The sequence below is a fragment of the Nicotiana tomentosiformis genome, chromosome 8, assembly GCF_000390325.3.
Source record: "Nicotiana tomentosiformis chromosome 8, ASM39032v3, whole genome shotgun sequence".
Lineage (NCBI taxonomy): Eukaryota > Viridiplantae > Streptophyta > Magnoliopsida > Solanales > Solanaceae > Nicotiana > Nicotiana tomentosiformis.
Window position 1 is genome coordinate 78490092 of NC_090819.1, and position 20535 is coordinate 78510626.

Genomic DNA, 20535 nt, shown 5'->3' on the forward strand with positions numbered 1-20535 from the left:
CCTTGATACTTTGATCACTCAGTAGCCTAGTCGACTGTAGGATGCTTAAACTTATATTTTTTCTAGTATTTGATAACTACTTAATGTCAACTAGTTCTGTGATTAAGTCGACTACTTATCTGCATATATTATTATCTTCTCTGTGTTTTTCTTTTTTCTAATGCCAAAGGAGGAGAAGAATTATATCAGGAGGAACATTAATTTGGGGGGAGCACATACTCATGGGGAGAAGATTCACTCGCCACAGTCAGGGAAGTACCATACATTATCCTACATTAATGTTCTATGCATGTAAATTATCATCATCAAAAAAGGGAAATTGTTAGCCTTGTTTTAATGATGACCTCTCTTGTGAATCTGCAGGACCACACAAATGAAGAACAGTGCAAAAAGAAAAAGGACAAGAAGAATGTCCGATGTATGAGGAAAAAGAAAGACAGTTGATCACAAGGAAAGAAGAATCAGAAGAATCAATCAAGACTTAGGATATCGCGGCTTACATGGAAAAGAAGAATCAATCAGTTATACAGAATCTCGCCAGCACAAATCAAGCGACGATAGAGTCATATGGCGGGTATGACCTTAATTATTGCAGCCCAGAAAGTAAGCATATATGCGTAGATCTTGGAAGCCTCCGACCTTATTCTTGGAATATCTACCAAGAATCAAATCTCTTGGGTTGTCATCTTTTTGTCTGCAACAGATCAAGGAAAGTATATGCGAAATCTCAGTAACTCCTAATGGGCCGTTTTGTGTATTTAAGAAGATGAAGTATTCCATAACAAGATATACTATCGTCTAACCAATCTCGAGCTCTTTGTTCTACTCTTAGCAAGCATTGTAATTTTATTTGATTTACTGTGTAAGAGAGAGAGAGAGAGAGAGAGAGAGAGAGGCATTGTATCAAAATCTGATAGAAGAAGATAGTAAAGTGTGAAGAAGTCACAAAACAATCTTGTAATAATTTTCGATAAAGAGTCATCAGAGAGAACCCTCTTGCAACCCAAGAGGACTGGATTAGGATTTACAAAGAATACGAACAAGTATAAAATACCGCTGTATAATTTACTTTATTGCAATTTATTATTCTGCATTGCATTCACAGTTAATACTAGTACCGAAGTCGACTACACTGATAGAGTAGTTGAGTAAAGGACACAAGTTAAAAAAAAAAATTACAATTCACTCCTTGTACTTTAAGTTAGATTCACCAAATTTCAGAAATTTTGCAAGAAGAAAATCTGCTATTGAAGGATCCAAACGAGATATTTTTAATTCTCAATCCCTGTTGTGAAGATTAAATAACCAGGAAAGAAATCTTCACAATTAATTAATTACGTCGCAGTCTCAAATTAGCTTGATCTGCTATATAAATCCGTTCTAGCTATTAGTAGGGTCGGTTATATAAATCCTATGTGTATTTTCTGCTCTTAATTGCATTCATTTCATTCCAATTAGAAATAACAATTCTTAAAGCGTAATAAGAGTTTCTGAGCTACCCATACACGGAAAGGTAAATCTTTTACTAGAGTATACGTTGAACCTGATAAAAGTGTAATAACAGCTTTTAAATCTTAATCACAATAAAATAAATGATCGCCTACATGAACGCTTTCTTGACATTGCCTACAATTCCTTTAGATCTACCTCGTCTCATTTTATTATTTTCAATCATCATATTATTGTACCTACAGATGCACATGTACATCCACCTGCGATCTTAGACAATTCTCTCATTTTATCCTATCATCTATCATATGTTAACATTTCAAACATTGCCTAATCTTGTATATTGCTTATATTTTCGTCTTACTTCTACTTATCTGAAATTATTTACTCTAGAGTGCTTTTTCCCCTATTCAATTATTAGATTCCCAGTGAAAAATAATTGTGTAGAGCTTGACAAACCAGTTGATATCATCTTGACTAGTTTACATATCATTTTACATTAACGTACATGTTCACTAAGCTTAAAATCTAAGTTTGCCAACAAAAGATTGACACATAAAACATATCCTTTTGTTTTTCTTCAACAAACACTGGCCTACAATTGCTGTTTTTCTTTTAAGTCTTCTCACATTTTAATTTCCCTTGACCTTTTCTACTTACAAGTAGAGTCTAGTGATGGTTATAATCAACTGCAGCACAACCTGTATCTATTTTCTTTTTCATTTTGTTTAACTTGAGTAAATTTCTTTAAATTAACTGTAGTAGTGTCTTTATATTGCTTTTTTGGTTCTGTAAACTTCACCAGAGGGAGATGGTCTTCAATTCTGGCATGAGTTGAGCTAGTCATCATCTGGCTCAGCCGAAAAGTCGGGCTCCTCGGGCTTCTGTAACTTTGGCAAATCCATATCTTTCATCTTCTGAGCTCCTCTCCTTGTGTTTGCAGCAAATCTTGACGCCAATATTGTTACCCCAAGGTTCTGCTTTACATTGGAAGAGTTAGCTGGTTTAGTTTTCTTTTGTTGATCATCGTCATGTTCATGTTCACATTCACTTTCATTTGCTGATTGTTCATCCTCGGTAGCATAAGACAAGGACTCACTCCTACTAAGATCTTTGGCCAGCTTTCTCTTCTTGAAACGACGCCAAGCAGCTTGAACAAAACAGGCAGCCCAAGTTCTCCAGTGGTGAGAGTAATAACGGAAAGTGTGCTGTAGCTTCTTACTATGGAGACGTCTGAATTGATTGGCTACGAACTTGAGATCCTCTGCTCGTAAAGCAAAGGCTTCTACTTCCGATAGGGCTCTCACTGTTCTCGTCGACGAAGGCAAGTTAAGAGTGGATCTTGGCAACAATGCCCAGGCAAGAAGTTCCTCACCGCAAAAGTCACCTGCCCTCAAAGTAATTGAGTTGAAGAAGCCCGTCCGACCCCCGTTCGTGGTCGAGCTCTCTAATGTTCCTCTGATAACAAACAACATTTCAGTTACTGGATCACCCTCACGTACTATGTATGTTCCTTGAGTACATAACGATGAAACCAGACGTTCACATATGGCATCAAGCAGCTGATCATCCATTTGTGAGAAGAAGGGAACCTGCCAAAAAAGGAAAAAATGAACTCAAATTCCTCTATTTGACCGGAAACTGCGAATCAAAGCAGAAATAATAGTAATACATAACTTGTTTGAGATTCATATAGTAACAAAAGACAAGTATTGAACAATCGTTTCAAATAAATTATTGATGTTACAAGTTTGAAGTTCAACGAGAGAACACAGAGATTGACTTACACGCCGAACAAGGTCTAAACATAGGTGGCGTTGGATGTCACGACGAAGATCTGAAGGTAAAGCATGCAGGATAGATTCTTCATCAACTCCACGAGTGGCAAGCCACTTGTACTGTACAAAACGCCGGACACGTTCTTGAAGATCCTGAGGGAGTTGTCGGTGCCTCATCCATTCTTCAGTGTCTCGTCGCTTGAGCCTCCACTCCTCAAGCCTCATAGTGATAGATTGTAAGTATGTCTACAATGATAAAGGGGAGCAGTTAGACTTATAAATGTCTGAAGAATAGGTTTTGCAAAATGAAATGTACATTTTCACAATTTCGAAAAAGTAGAAAGAGGCATTCTCTATTGTAGCTGCAGAAACAATGAAAAATTTGAAATACCCTGAGATGATATGGTTTTTCTGAAAGAACTGAAGTCAAATCATACAACTTAAAAACATTACCGGTCCAAATCTACATTTACCGGAAAAATGTAAGAAAAAGAGTCCAATATTTACCAAAATCCAAAGGAGTAGTCTATGAGGACTTCAAATGTGAAATCAGCTAAGATAAGGTTTGTCACTTTACCTGCATGTTTCCAATCAAATGAGCAAACAGAACTAGCCCCAATATAGCAATAAGAATTGCAAATGAAGTTTCCCATATAAATGTGCTCGTGGACAAGTTCTGGCCATAAGAACTGCAAAAAGATCAAAAAACAAAGTGCTCAATGTCCCTGATTCGCAATGCTGCAGCAAATAACAAATTTTGCAGCTTCCTGATAACTGCAATTACCAAAACTATACTAGTTGTAAGTAATTCTTTTTCTTTTGATTGGTAAAGGTGTATTAATTGAACAGCACCAAGATTGTGTTGAATATGTGCAGAGCAAACCAAAAGAATACATTCCCTTAATTCTGAATGGAGCTAAAAAATATCTTATGATGCTAATTGCTATCGGCGTCTTCACTAAACTCCTGTGCACCAAAATGAAAGTAAAGGAATAAAGTTAAAATTGATCTTGCTAATTAGCTCTTTCCTATTCACAAAACATTGGAAATTCCTCTCTTTCAAAACGTCCACCATAAGCAAGCTGGTTTGGTTTGCCATGTTTTCCTTATTTTTTTACGGATGCTTTTGTTGTTCCAGTAGGTAAGCAGTGTCTTAGTCATAGTACAACTTAATACGATCGATATTTAATATATAAATCCAGAGATCATTACTTATATGAATAACGGATTAAGATAACACCTTAAACACCCTATGCCAAAAACCATTTTGGACCTTCGAGATATCTAAGAATGCAATTGAAAATCTCACTTCAAGTTCAAATTGGATAACCCTTAGAGAAATTGGCTTGACTAGCAAAAATAATAGTAGCACTGGAATAAATGGTAATCTTGGAAACCATACCTTAAATTTTGTAAACCCCACCACAAGCAGTACAAGTACTTTTCAAGGAAGTCGGTGGAGACAACATTGTTTGTAACTGCATTTGCAAATATTCCAAAGTCGAAAATGGTCGAGTTAGAAGGATTGCAGTTTCCGAAAACTTGGGTGCTGTTTACCCATGTTACCCTGTCTGCATGATTTATAGTACCACAGTCGAGAAAATGACTGGAGCATTGAATAGGACTGAGCTCCTCTCTGCAAGCTATCTTCCAGCATGTAGCATATCTCTCAATTGACAATAAATACCAGGAAGCACCTAGGACCTAGAAAAAAGAAAGAACCTGATTCACTATCCAATAGCAGTAACAAAGACTTCAAAACTGTTGCTATCTATATTTAGATCTAGCAAGTAAACCTAAACTTAAGGAGAAAGATAAGAGTGTTACTGAGTCTAAACTTACGTGGCTCGCCAACATGTAGAGTAGGAGATTGTAAGCAGCACCTGCCCAAGCTGTTTTCGTGACAACCCCGGCAGCTTTGATAATTTGAGCACTCAACGGGAAAATCAGATAGAGTCTTGGCAGGTACTGCAGAAGGACTATTAGTACGAGAGCATTGTTGGTATGATCGGAATGAGAGCTTCTAATTGAAGGTATGATGAACCATATTACAATCTGCAAAAGAAAAAGTAAGCTAAATCCACAAGTTTCTGTATCTCTCTCTCTCTCTATCTCTTTGAATATGAAGATGGATTGTTTCCAATGCTTATTGAATTCTCATGATTTGTAATGTAAGTGCTTCCAATGATAATTAGCATCAACATCCATTCTAATATTTCCCATGAATAACCAAAAAGAAATTCTGTGCCTTGCAGGGAATGCACAAAATTATGTTTAGGTGAAAATAATTGATGATCAAACATATGTAAAATTCACTGATTTCTTTCAGTGGCCTAATTCATTTCAAAATATTTACTGTAACAGGTCGATTAAGTCCACAAATCAATACATTATGTATTATTTATGAGCTTTGAATCCAGGAAAAGACCCCTTTTAAGTCAGTTCATAAATCTGTTAAAAATTGACGAAAACAATCGGCCTAACAGCAATTTTTCACTGGTCAAGGTAAGTTTCACTAGCCTAATTCAGGGTGTTTGTTCTTGAATCTCATTAAACAAATGACTATACAAAAGGAAAATTAATGCTTGATTCTTGAAACATGATTATCTGTTCAAGGCACTACAGATTTTGAGCTAAATTTAGCAATGAAGCAGCAGAGCCTTTAAAGTACCTGAGGAAGAGGCAGAGCAGCAATAGCATCAATGAAGAAATCAGACTTCAAGTACCTCCTTGCAATCATTTTCTTATCCATAACAAGTTCACCCCTACCAAATACCCTCGAGCTTCGCGAAACATAGGCAGTCCTAAACTTAATAACCACATGTAACATATAGAATATATCGGCGACTGTCCGAAAGCATGTGACAATAATGCCAAGATTCAAGTCAATTGACATACATGAGGACTTGCCCCTTTTCACCACTGATGGCATGTAAAAAAATAATGGATCCATGAATAAAGCCAGCAAGCAAGAACACAAGAATACCCTATTCCATTGTATCACTATTTCACTCCCTGGATCAAGAATTTTCTTTTTCTCTTGTACATAATTTTCTGGGAAAACCTTCAAATTTCCAAATTTGGGAACCTTGCTTGCTCCAACTTTTTCAACAACATTTCTACCCTCACAAGACTTATACAAAGGTAGTTGCTTTTCAAGATTATGGTTCTCATTCTTCTCCCATGATGTTTCAAAGTTCTGTTTCCCATCATTGTAAAACCTAATAAAATCCTCAGAACTATTAACAAAAATCAGAAATGACAAACAGAAAATAAAGGAAACATCCTTGAAAATTTACCTTACCGTCTTCTCTTTCTTGAACTCCGTCATAATTCTTCACACAAATACCTACAGATCTTCAGTACACAATGCAAAAGCCAAGAAAATACCAAAATGGTAACAAGATTGAACTCTACCTTTTTCAAAAACTTCCATTTCAGAACATGCAGATAAATATGAGAAATAAATAAAGTAAAATAAAAAAAATGCAAACTTTGTTGGGCGAATACTCAAATAGCTGAAAATTTCAAGATTTTTCTCAAATGGAGTATGAAAGAAACATAAGAATGAAGAATAGAAAGGAACAAAGAGGAGCTGAAGTGGGCAGAAGCAACTCTAATTTAAGGCGTTGACTTTTCTTGGAAGATCACAAAAAGACAAACAGTATATAAAAGAAAAGAAGATAAAAACAGCTCAGATGTACTAAAATTCTGATGCTGCAAATGGAAAATTGAAGTTCAAGTGAATGCAGTCGTGCAGGCCATGATAGAAGTCAGGGTTTTTGTTTAGAGTATAAATTTAAATAATCTATGTTCATAAATAAACTATGAAATATTCTACTGTATCTTCTTTGAAAAAAAAAAAAGATTAAGAAATCAAGAGTTGCCTCAGAAGAATACTTATAGGACTTAGAAAACAGCAAATGGACACAGAAGTCGAGAGATACATTTAAGTGTAGCTATTACCTAGGTGGCATAACCAACTATTTGAAGTTGTTAGTTACTCCTTTACTAATCTGAGTCAGCTACTTAATTAGAAATATACTCATTTATATGTTCGAGATTCTCCGTAATATTTTAACCTCAAAGGTCCAAATATACCATTATTTTCGAAAATAATCTAAGAATAACCCTCGTTATACTATTGGGTTATCTATACCCATACAGTGATACTTTGGGTTCAAATATACACCTCATTTAAACGGAGGGACACGTGTCATCGTCCTGTTGACCAATTCTAAATATCTCCTAATTAATTAAAAAGACACATTACCCATACCCGAAAAGCAATTTTCTAAAGCAATTTTTTTTAAAAAAAAACTGAAAAAAACTAAATTTCTTTTTACTAAAAACTGAAAAAAAGAAAATATTTATTTATTCCAATTTTTACAAAAATATTGCTTTAAAAAAACTGAAAAATATCTTCTAAAACAATGTTTTTGTAAAAATCGAAAAAAAAAATTTAAAAGCAATTTTCTAAAGCAATGTTTTGATAAAAACTGGAAAAAACTGAATTTTTTTTACTAAAAACTGAAAAAATCGAAGATATTTTTTTCTAGTTTTTAGAAAAATATTGCTTTAAAAAAAACTGAAAAATAATTTCTTAAGCAATTTTTTTGTAAAAACTGAAAAATAATTTTCAAAAGCAATATTTTTGTAAAAACTGAAAAAGCAAATATTTTCTTTTTTCAGTTTTTAATTTAAAAAATTTAGTTTTTTCAGTTTTTAATTGCTTTAGAAAATTGCTTTTCAATTTTTACAAAAATATTATTTTAGAAAATATTTTTCAGTTTTTTTTAAAGCATTATTTTTGTAAAAACTGAAAAAAAAAATATTTTTCTGCTCCTCCTCAAAAATACATTTTTTTTTTAAAGCTTGGCCAAACACTTCAACTTTGAAAAATAAGCACTTTTTTTAAAAAACAAAAACGGAAAAGGTCCAAATATGCCCTTGTACTATACGAAATTGAGCACATTTGCCCTTCGTTAATACTTTAGCTCAAATATGCCCTTACAGTCACATAGTTGGTCCATATATGCCCTTAGAGTTACACAGTTGGCCCATATATTCCCTTTTCGAAACGGAATCCACCTAAACTAATTAGCTCTTTCGTTAATTGTATTAAAGTGTATTACAAACACTATTTTCTTTTTATTAGTACTTTTTTTCTTTACCTTTCTCTTTTCTTTCATCTTTTTTCTTTTCTTCTCTTTTTTTTCTTTTTCTTTCTCCCTTATCCGATTTCCTCCATTACTGATGTCCTCTTCATTTTCGTCACCAATTTCACTTGACAAAACTCATGAATTTCAATTACTAAGAAAATTCTCCCATAATAATATTTTTATAGATCATATGTTTGTCAATTTTTTAATTTTTACTGAACATATATTTAGTTATAAAAAATTTAACAAAGTAAGATTGAAATAATATTTATGTAATAAAAAACCCAAAAAATCTAACAAAACCGAACAATCCAAACCGATATAACTAGTTTGGTTTGGTTTTGATAAAAATCGAACCTACCCGTTCCATGTACACCCCTAATTTACATAGTTAATAAAATAAAATAAAAAATGTCCAGCTAAAAAAAGATGAAAAAAGACTAACAACTCAAATTTATAACACTACAACTTGAACTCTAGGCTTTTAATCATTAAATTATCTTTGTGAAAATAATTTAAATATTTTGATCTTTTGAGTATTATTAAAGGTTGAGATATTTTTATTATTTTAAAGTTTAAACCATAATTTTTGGATAATTTAATTTTGTTTATTTAGAGGGCCGGTGAAATTGGAACTTGATTACATTATGGGAGAATTTTCTTAGTAATTGGAATTCATGAGTTTTGTCAAGTGAAATTGGTGACGAAAATGGAGAAGACATCAGTAATGGAGGAAACGGATAAGGGAGAAAGAAAAAGAAAAAAAAAAGAAAGAAAAGAGAAAGGTAGAGAAAAAAATACTGATAAAAAGGAAATAGTGTTTGTAATACACTTTAATACAATTAACGAAAGAACTAATTAGTTTGGGTGAATTCCGTTTCGAAAAGGGCATTTATGGGTCAACTGTGTAACTCTAAGGGCATATATGGACCAACTATGTGACGGTAAGGGCATATTTGATCTAAATTATTAACGAATGGCAAATGTGCTCAATTTCGTATAGTATAAGGGCATATTTGGACCTTTGCCCAAAAAAAAATAATGCTTTTAGGATTGGAGAAGTTCGGCCAAACAAGCTATTAGGAAGGCTTAAAAAGTCTTCAGAACATTTTCCTAATTTAAGAAAATTTTAGAAACATAAAATGTTTGTGTGAAATGTTCAAAAAGAAATAACTCCAATTTCTACCCTTACCATCTTTTTTCCTCAAAAGAAGAAAAAGAAAACTACCTAATGAGGGTCGAGTAGTAGACCTATTAGATTATTTTACTACATCTGGTGGGGACCGTTTTATCGTTAAAGTAGAATTTTTTTGTACGAATTTAAATTAATCAGATAAAAAACAGATATCGCTAGTGAAAAACCAAAAAGATAAAAAAGCTCATTTGATACAGTAAAAATGTAATGGTAGAAGTTGTAGTGCCGCCAAACCAAAAATGATTCTTTCTTAAACTATCTATTTGAATTGAATGTTGTCTTTGTTAGTTGGGAGAAAAATAAGAGAGCATATGATCAGTTAATGAAACACTCTTTTGGAATGGCTCCTAATGGGGTAGAGCGGCGGTGGGTTTCTTTATTAATTAATGATGGAAAATTATAGATAGGAAATTTTAAGTCTGTATATATCATATTTATTATAAATTAAAATTATTTTAAAATATTATTTTTTATAGTTATCTTTTATATTTTATTACAAAATAAGTATTTATGATATATACTAACAATTGAGGCATGAAATACGCTATTTATGTTTTCCTTCTCTCTTTTTTTCAATTAACACACAATTCTCTCTCAGAACTTTTCTTCTTTCTCTCTCTCTTCGATCAAAATAGGCTGAATCATAGATACACGAATGAGAAACAAATCATGAAAGAAAGCCTAAAAATCTCAAAATCAGAAACATGAAAGTAAACCTATAATCAAAAAAAGGAAGCGGAGATACCTTGGGAGACGGAGAGATTGAAGAGAAAAAGGGATTCTTAGCGTGGTAAGTAAGAGAGAAAAGAGGAAGAAGCGGTCGAATTGGAAGCGTTGTAAATTGTAATGGAAGAGGCAGTGAAGCGATACAAGAAGTCTTGGCCGGAAAACGCCATCTCCGACGAACTTTCTTCTCGTCTTTGCTAGTTAGTCACATACAATGATACAAATACATCGTATTATGTATAAATTCACTCAAACACATTGTATTTTTGTATAAACACATTTGTTTTACCTGTGTTTATGCATTTTGAAGGTCTGTATTTTTTTAATACAGCTAAATACACTTGTATTCATGCATACTATACATACAGTACGCATGAATACATGATATAAATATTGAAATATATTGAATACAAATATTAAAATAGAACAGAATATAACAGTGAATACATTCAATTTTAAAATACAGTAAAATACGCCGAATACAAATAGAAATATAGTGAATACAACCAATGAAATATACTGAATACAGCAGTAATAACATGTATTAGGAATAACTAAAATATTGAATCTAATGAATGCAACAGTAAAAATAAAAATTGAAACACACTAAATACAAAAGTTATATACAACTGAAAAATTATTCTAATTGATTGGGTTGATAATGAGGTATGTTAGAATAGATTTTGTTGAGTTATATTAGGAGTGTATCACGCTAATTGATGTTATATCTGTTATTAGACAGCTGGACATACCTATTTTTAAGATAATTGTCGTTAGTGTATTCATGAGTACATGGCGTGAATACATGCGCGTACTGCTGGACAGCCCTGATTTTAGGCATTTTTTGCTGCTGTATTCATGAATACAGCAGTGCGAATACATGTGAATACATGCGCGTATGTAACGACCCGGCCGATCGTTTCGAGTATTACAACCTCGTTCCCTCATTTACTGCTCACTTTATGCTTTACAGTTGTTATATGACTTACTGGGGTAATTTGGTTCAGGTCCGAAAGGATTTCGGAGAGAAATGACACTAAGTCTCATAATTGAAAACTTAAGTTGGAAAAGTTGACCGCATGTTGACTTATGTGTAAACGACCTCGGATTTGAATTCTGACGATTTCAATAGGTCCGTATGGTAATTTTGGACTTAGGAGCGTGTCCGAAAAATTATTTGAAAGTCCGTAGTGGAATTAGGCTTGAAATGACGAAAGTTAAATTTTTGAGAAGTTTGATCGGGGGTGACTTTTTTATATCGGGGTCGGATTCCGATTTCGAAAGTTGGAGAAGGTCTGTAATGTTGAATATGACTTGTGTGCAAAATTTGAGGTCAATCGGACGTGATTTGATAGGTTTCGGCGTCGTTTGTAGAATTTGAAAATTTCGAAGTTCATTAGGCTTGAATCCGTGTGTAGTTCCTATTTTTGAAGTTGTTTGAAGTGATTTGAGAGTTCAACTAAGTTCGTATTGGGAAATAAGATTTGTTGGTATATTTGGTTGAGGTCCCGGGGACCTCGGGTTGATTTCGGGTGGTTAACGGACCAAGGTTCGAAGTTGAAGAATTGCTGAAGATTTGCTAGTTCTAGTGTGATCGCACATGCGGAAAAAGGGCTTGCAGGTGCGATGGTCGCAGAAACGACAATACACACACAGAAGCGAGGGTCTTCGAAGGTGCGGTGCCTGTTGCGCAAAAGCGCGAACGCAGGTGCGGTCCTAGGCATCGCAGAAGCGATCTGAGCCGGCCAAGCTATTTTTGCAGAAGTGAGTTGTTTTCCGCAGAAGCGAGGGTCGCAGGTGCGACCTCTTGTCCGCATCTGCAAAAGTGCTGAGCAGAACCCTTTAAGTTCGAGGGTTCGTGATTTTTCACCATTTTCGGATTTTAGAGCTCGGTTTGGGCGATTTTGGAGAGGAATTTTTCCGCACAACATGGGGTAAGTGTTCTTAACTCCCTTTTGATTATATTCCATGAATCTATCTTCAATTTTACTAATTGGTTGATGAATTTAAAGAGGAAATTGGGGGTGTTAGCCTAAAGTTCATAATATGAATTTTTGAGTTTTGAACATCGAATTAGAGTCGGATTTGAGTGAAACTAGTATGGTTGGACTCGTAATTGAATGAGTTATTGGATTTTATAAATTTTGTCGGATTCTAAGGTGTGGGCCCGGGTTGGGCTTTGGCCGGTTTTGGACTTTTGATTCAAGATTTGATCTTTTTCGATCGGGATTGGTTCCTTTAGCATTGTTTGATGTACTTGAGTTGTTTTTGGTTAGTTTCAAGTCGTTCGGAGGTCGGAACGCGTGGGATGGCATCTTTGGAGCATTGTTTGGCTTGCTCGGCATTGGTATTGGTTTGTTCGAGGTAGTAACTCTTCTAATCTTGGAGCTGAGGGTATGAACCCTGAATATATGTGTTATGTGTTTGGTTTTGGAGGTAATGCATATGCTAGGTGACGGGCATGTGGGCGTGCATCGTGTGAACTGTGATTTCCATTATTTTTGTGGTACTGTGTAGTTACCTGAACTTGTCTGAAATCATGAAATCTCTACGTACTAAAGTTATCGAGTTGTGATTATGTTAGAAACCATGTCTAGGCTACATGCTTATCCTGTTGGGACCCACTGAGGTCATTTCTGTTGTTGAGTAATCTATTTTCATTGCATTACATACTCAGTCATATGCATTCACATGTATATCATATCTCAGTCTCCGTTATTATTTATTGATGCATCATATCATTATTTTCGGGCTAGTATCACGATATTGTGAGCCCGAGATACTGGAGAGATTGTTGACTGAGTGAGGCTGAAGGCCTGATTGTGAGGACGATTATGGGATCGGGCTGCACGCCGCAGGGGTCAGATTGGCTTACTATAGCACGTGAGTTGTCCGTGCAGCACGTGAGTTGTCCGTGCAACACGTGAGTTGTCCGTGCGGATTATAGCGCTTGGGCTGTAGGATCACCTCCGGAATCTGCACACTCCCAGTGAGCGCAGGTACCTACTGAGTGCGAGTGCCGAGTGTTGAGTGACTGAGAGGACGGAGTGAATTGATACTCTGAGAGTATGCATATGATCTTTATCACTGATTTGCATCGCATCTGGCATGCACACTTGACATACAGGTATAGAGATGCATTTTTTCTCATGCTCTATAATATCACGTCATTTATGACTTTTCATACATTTTTACATATGGGCATAGAGAGACATCTTACACTTCCTATCTGAAAGGAAAATGAAACATCTTATTTATTGTTGAAAGAATTTTTGGGAAAAATCACAGTTTTCAAACTTACTTGTATTTTGGCTTTTTCGGTAAAAGATTTGGGTTTTTACTGAGATACTTGAAAAGAAATGTCTATTTTTCTGGAACTGTGAACGAACTGAGCATTTTATTTCTGAGATACCTCTTTTGTTACTTTTACCATACTGTTATGAACTGTTGTGGAATATTGGTGTTGAACCTGACCTTTGTGTTAGCTCGTCACTACTTTCAAACTAAGGTTAGGTTTGTTACTTATTGAATACATGGGGTTAGTTGTACTCATACTACACTTCTGTACCTTGCGTGCAGATATTGACTGTTGACGTTGCTGTGATCGACGGGAGCTAGCATTGAAGATGTACCTGTGTCCCGGTTGTAGCTGCCTCTTGTTCATGGTAGCCTTAGATCTATAAAACTCTGTTTATGTACTTTTCAAACAGATGATGTATTTACTTTATTTCAGTTTTGTAAACTCTATTGTTAGAAGCTCATGATTTGTACTACCAGTCCTTGGGGAATGTATAAGATTCAGATATTTCATTACTTAATCGCTTTATTAATTGTTATTGGAATTGGTTAGTGGTTAATTGGCTTACCTAGCGGGTTGGGTTAGGTTCCATCACGACTAGTGGATTTGGGGTCATGACATACAGTTGGACTGCCCTGATTTTAGGCATTTTTTGTTGATATATTCATGAGTACATGGCGCGAATACATGTGAATACATGCGCGTACAACTAGACTGCCCTAATTTTTAAGCTTTTTTTGCTGTTGTATTCATGAATACAACAACGCCAATACAGCGAATACACTACCGTAACAACTGAATAGTAGCTATAGAAAGTTAATAGCCACTAAACAATAGTGGTTTCTGAAAATTAGAGAAAATTTTACCTCATATAGAAAAGGTATACACCTTATTTATTCGAATACAATTAAATACACTGAATATAAAATAGCGAATACAGTAAATACAAACATTGAATCTAATGAATGCAACAATAAAAAAAATATTGAAACACACTAAATACAAAAGTTATATATAACTGGAAAATCATTCTAATTAATTAGGTTGATAATGAGGCATGTTAGAATTGATTTTGTTGAGTTATATTAGGAGTGTATCACGCTAATTGACATTATTTTCGTTATTAGACAGCTGGACATACCTATATTTAAGGTGATTGTTGTTACTGTATTCATGAATATATGGCGCGAATACATATGAATACATGCGCGTACTGCTGGACTGCCCTGATTTTAGGCACTTTTTGTTGCTATATTCATGAATATAGAGCAGCGCGAATACATGTGAATACATGCGCGTGCAGCTGGACTGTCCTGATTTTAGGTATTTTTTGCTGTTGTATTAATGAATACATGTGAATACATGCGCGTACAGCCGCACTGTCCTAATTTTTAGGCGCTTTTTGCTACTGTGTATTCATGAATACAGCAGCGTGAATACAACGAATACACTACCGTAACAACTGAATTGTAGCTATAGGAAGTAATTATATATATGGTAGCTATAGAAAATTAATAGCTACTAAACAATAGTAGTTTCAGAAAATTCCTCTTATAGATACCACATCATCCACATCTTATGAGTCCGGAACCAAAATGTGGTTCTTTTGGACTCAAAGAACCAAAATGTGTGAAAAATAATTGGTGACCATTTTATATATAATACCCTTTTAAAGGGCGCTATACTTAACGGCCGTTTGCCCAGTTAAGTATAGCGCCCTTTTAAAAGGCGCTATATGTATAAAGCCTTTTTGAAAGGCGCTATATGTATAAAACCTTTTTGAAAGGCTCTGTATATATTATGTGGGCCCACAAATAATTCTTCTAGGCTTAACTGACATAACAATAGTTCAACTGGGTATAGCGCCCTTATTTAAGGCACTATACCTCAAATAATTGTACCCCGGGACTGGTTTTTGCCTTATTTAAAGAGGTTAATGATTTTGTAAAAATCCATTCATAAATATTCTCAAGTCTTCTGAAATATTTATTCGTTAAGTTGTTTTGCATTTTGTTGTTTCATACATATTTTGTTAACATATTTCGTTGATTATAAAAGATTTTTGCCATATTTAAAGATGAAATGGTGAAAAAAAGTTAACGTTATAAATGATTCAATGATATACTATTTTAACATACTATTACTAATTACCATAGTATTTATTTATATTAAGCCAACATTATTATACAGACATAAGTAATAGTTTGATTTTTTTTTTTTGAATCGTATTGCATAGCAATTAATGAAAGATTTTAATAAAGTTTCATATTAAATAAAATTTCTGTGAATAGCAATAAAGTATTTTATATCTATTCATTAAAATAATATAATTAATAGTATATTAATATATTATATTTTTTGATATAATAAATAATAAGAATTAATTTTTACATAAAATACACATACATAACACTAGGTATTTGAAATGAAGTGATAATAAGTGATATTACTTAACATCACTGGAGACAATTTTTTCACAATAACATCTGATAAATACAACTTTATAAATATTTAAAACATCATATTATGTTTCTTTTTTTAGCTATCTATAATTTTTTTTTCTATTAACATCGAATACCTAATCCACGTTCACCGCGCCAATAGTTCATAAGACTATGCATAAGTTAATTGCAGGAAAGATGTAGTATGTATAATTATGCATAGATGTAGATCTTGACAATAAATAAATACTTACAAGGTCAGATAAAATATGTAGCATAAATTATTTATTGTGAGAATTATATTTTTATGTATTATTATTAATATAAAATAGTGCTGGAGATAAAATTGTGAATAATTTAATAATATAAATTTGAAAAGTTATTTTTTTTGATAATACTGTTCAATTAATCATTAATGGTGACACATAAATAATTAAGTATGTAAATACATTTTTAGTATTTCTTATACATATGAATCATTATTGCAATGTCAATTAGTATATAAAAAATGATTTGAGCTAATGTATTTTTATTATGTTTAATATTATTAGTTCATTTGAAAAAATTCCCTTAATAATGAAATATTGTTTAACGTAAGCCATGTATGTATATAACTAATGATAGCAAAAATAATAAATGCATGTCATATAGCAAGTACCATGTAAAATGAAAAAATTATTTATTTTAAAAATCAAAAATAAATAAATACTAACATTGATGAAAAAAATAATATTATACATGTCATATAGCAAGTACCATGTAAAATGAAAAAAATTATTTATTTTAAAAATCAAAAAGAAATAAATACTAACATTGATGAAAAAATAATATTATATATGAAATAAAAACATCATAAAAATGCTAGTAATTAAACTAGTCAGTTAAGCCGAGAAGAATTATTGGTGGGCGCACATAATATATATAGAGCCTTTCAAAAAGGCTTTATACATATAGCGTCTTTCAAAAAGGCTTTATACATATAACGCATTTTAAAAGGGCGCTATACTTAACTGGGCAAATGGCCGTTAAAGTATAGCATCCTTTAAATGACGTTATATATAAAATGATCACCAAATTATTTTTCCACACATTTTGATTCTTAGAATCCAAAAGAACTACATTTTGATTCCGCAATTCACATCTTATTATCGTAGGTTCCGCCGAGGATAGGTCCAAATTCAACTTTTATGGTTTTCATGTCAAAGTGGCAAGAAAAAAAGTTTAAAAGTAATACTCCTCGCTCTCTTTATTCTTTACGTTATTCTTATAATTATGGTAATGGTGGTTGGGTTAACTCGTACGCATCTTGATTAATTCAATGAGTTATTTACTATTTCCTATCAATACAACTAAGTATATCCATCAAAGCTTTGATAAATTAGAAGAGATCACCTAGTTTATTTGCCTTCGCTAAAATTTGAACTTGAAACCTTATAGTTCTCAATTCAGTTTATTGGCCACTAGGTCATATCTTTAATGCTTTTTTCCTTTATTTATTTATTATAATTTTATTCTTCTGAACATAGTTCACCGAGTACTATTCGAGGATATTTCATAAGTTGAGATATCCCATAAGATTAGCTATCTCACTTTTATATGGGATAGCTATTATTATTATTATTTTAGTATAAAATTTTTATCGGTATTAGCTAATACCAATAATCAAACATGGGATAGGTACACTCTCAAATTCTATCTCGGAATTAATATCATTATCCCAGTAACAAAACGATCCCTTAAGAGTCAAGAGAGGGGTAAATTTCATAAATGATCATATAATTATGACTTTGTTTCACCAAACTCATAGTTATAACTATACTGTCTAATACAAAAATCATAAAACTTTCACTTACTCATACAAAAATCTCAACTGTTGTAAAATTTAACCTTCTGATGCAATATTTTTTTACTCCATATTTTTAATTTTAAATCTAATAAATATTGACTCAATTAAAAGAGGATCGATCCAAGCCAAAAAAAATCATTTCTTGTTCTTTTGGCCAAAAAACAAAAACACAAGTTTTGATTATTCAGTTTTATATATAAAAAATATGAGGACGAAAGCAACATACGTGCTATTGCACAATATGTTATGTTTATTTTGATTTTTTTGGATTTATTCATATTTTATTTGGTGTTGTTGCTTAGTAAGTAGTATTTTTATCAGTAAACAGAATTGTCACAAATAGTTAATATATACTATATTATATGGCTTTGCAAAGTAATATTTCTTTCTTTCTTGGAATATTTTTGCATGAGATATGAGGGGGAAAACAAAAAACAAAAAAGCTATAAATAAGGAAATAGATACTCGAAATTAGAGAGCTTGGGAGAAAATAATCACAATCAACTTGGATGAAAAATATTAAAAAGGAAAAGAAAATGTATGGATAAGGAGAAAAATAATGCACTACTAAAAAAAAGTCTATTTTTCTATTGAAATTTTCCGACAGAAAAAGGCGGTCAGAATTTTCGACGAATTCGTTCGCAAATTTTTTAAAAAAATAGAATTTTTCTTTACAATTCTACGGCACACTCCGACCATATTCGTCGAATTATCTAGCACAAAATACTGCCAATATATTTTCGAGCTTTTAGACCGTATCGATCACAAAATTAAAAAAATAATTTAATGTTTTGACTATTTCGGTCGCAAAAGTAACATTTACGAGGCCTGACTAGTTTGACTTAGTTTTTGACCGATTTAGTCGCAATTTTAAAATGTTAAAATAAAGTTTCCTACCGTTTCAGTCAGAATTTTTTTAAATCTCGCCCAACCCTTTTTTCTTTTTTTTCTTGTAACGATCCGACTGGTCATTTTGAGTATTTGCATTTCCTTCGGATGCTTGAAGTTTTAAATAGCTTCATATGATGTATCATGACTAGTGTGAATCATCGATTTTGATTTTCAAGTGATTCGGGATTAATTTTGAAGACTGATTCTCAAATAGGAAGTTTTAAGTTGGAAGAGTTGACTAAACTTGACTTTTATGTATTTGACCTCGGATCAGAGTTTTGATGGTCCTGTTAGGTCCGGATTGTGATTTTGAACTTGGGCGTATGCTCGGATTTGCATTTGTATGTTTCTAGAAGGTTTCAGCGTTATTTGGCGAAGGTTGGCAATTTGAAGGTTTGGAATGTTCATAAGTTTGACCGGGAGTTGACTTTGATATTATCGGGTTCATGTTGTAGTTTCGGAAGTTGAAATAAGTTTGTTATGTCATTTGGAACTTGTGCGCAAAATTTTGAGGTCATTTCGAGTTGATTTGATATGGTTCGGCACGAGTTCTGGAAGTTGAAAGTTCAAAAGTTTATTAAGTTTGATGTGAGATGCAATTCATGATTTTGATATTGTTATGTGTGATTTGAAGCCCAGAGTAGGTCCGTATTATATTTTGGGACTTGTTGGCATGTCCGGATGGGGTCCCGAGGGACTAGGGTGAGTTCTGGACGGATTTTGGACCATGTTGGCATGCTGGTTTTGTGGTATTTCAGTTGTGTTTCGCGATCGCGCGAGAGAGTGTAATTTGACAGTGGAGATAGTTGTTCATCATGTTCGCGATGGAGCTATCGCGTTTGCGTATAAGGCATAAAAAGCAGTATATAAAGGACATGAAAGAAAATGGAGTAAAGTACTCAACCTGTAAATCCGAACTGCTATGTGAATCATGAAACATTTATAATGTCATGCAAATATATATAAATGCCATACCATGCATAGGTATATGCGTACATAACATCATCAAGCCTCTGAGGGCTTCCCATCATATCATCTCGGCATCTGTGGATAAAATCATCAACGTATACTAGCTGATCAGGTGGTGATGCGTATATAAGGTTGTAACCTTTCCCCATACCCCATTTATATATAATATACACGTATATAACATCATCTGGTCATGGGTCAATATACATGTATAAATGAATGTAATGCATAATGAAGTAAGTCAATAAAATCTCTTGGAATGCCATAAGATCGTTACGCCTTCGGATAAACTTTATCAATTTACGTATTTTCTGAGACCCATGAACAAACGATATAATAATAGGAGACATGGGGAATCAAGAACATAGACACCCCTAGTACTTCTATGAATAGAGTCATTTATGAAAGTTGCGCATTTGCTCGTTTCGTTTTTATCATATAGATCATGCCAAAAGAAAAGAAGGCACAGCCTTAACATACCTTAATTCCGTTGATTTCTTAATACCTTCCAAGCAATTCTTCAAACAACTCAACTCAATCTACCATAGCATAAGGAGATTCAAAATTAGTGCTAAGTAAAGGCTAAGTCCGCAACTTAAACTAGTAGCTCATTTATGTAAATTTGGGCAGCATCTCCCCTGTAACAAGGTCCTCCTCCAATACCATATACCAACAACAACAACCAGAGAAATACAATAAGAATAACATCAATAATAGGGTATAAAATATTTTATTAACAAGTCATCAATATAACACGATAAGCGACAAGCTCGAATTGAA

The 20535-nt window shown here is 33.3% G+C and overlaps 1 protein-coding gene across 1 annotated transcript; it reads right to left on the reverse strand.

The window, feature by feature from the left end:
• Positions 1–1915: 1915 nt before the first annotated feature.
• LOC104090487 (probable cyclic nucleotide-gated ion channel 14) lies at positions 1916–7069 on the reverse strand. The gene is made up of 7 exons (XM_009595592.4): positions 6527–7069; positions 5899–6448; positions 5070–5282; positions 4630–4931; positions 3805–3916; positions 3237–3473; positions 1916–3041 (listed from the first exon to the last, which is right to left on the reverse strand). Exons 1-7 carry the CDS (start codon positions 6556–6558, stop codon positions 2289–2291), a joined length of 2199 nt encoding a protein of 732 aa, XP_009593887.1. The 5' UTR covers positions 6559–7069; the 3' UTR covers positions 1916–2288.
• Positions 7070–20535: the final 13466 nt, after the last annotated feature.

What these genes read in the sequence shown, in the direction of transcription:
- LOC104090487 (XM_009595592.4), bottom strand. Translation starts at nt 6,558, where the DNA reads ATGACGGAGTTCAAGAAAGAGAAGACGGTAAG. An exon ending in ATTTGATTGGAAACATGCAG is followed by an intron (nt 3,474 to 3,804) that starts GTAAAGTGACAA and finishes TTATCATTGTAG; the next exon opens with ACATACTTACAATCTATCAC. An exon ending in GTTTAGACCTTGTTCGGCGT is followed by an intron (nt 3,042 to 3,236) that starts GTAAGTCAATCT and finishes CTTTTTTGGCAG; the next exon opens with GTTCCCTTCTTCTCACAAAT.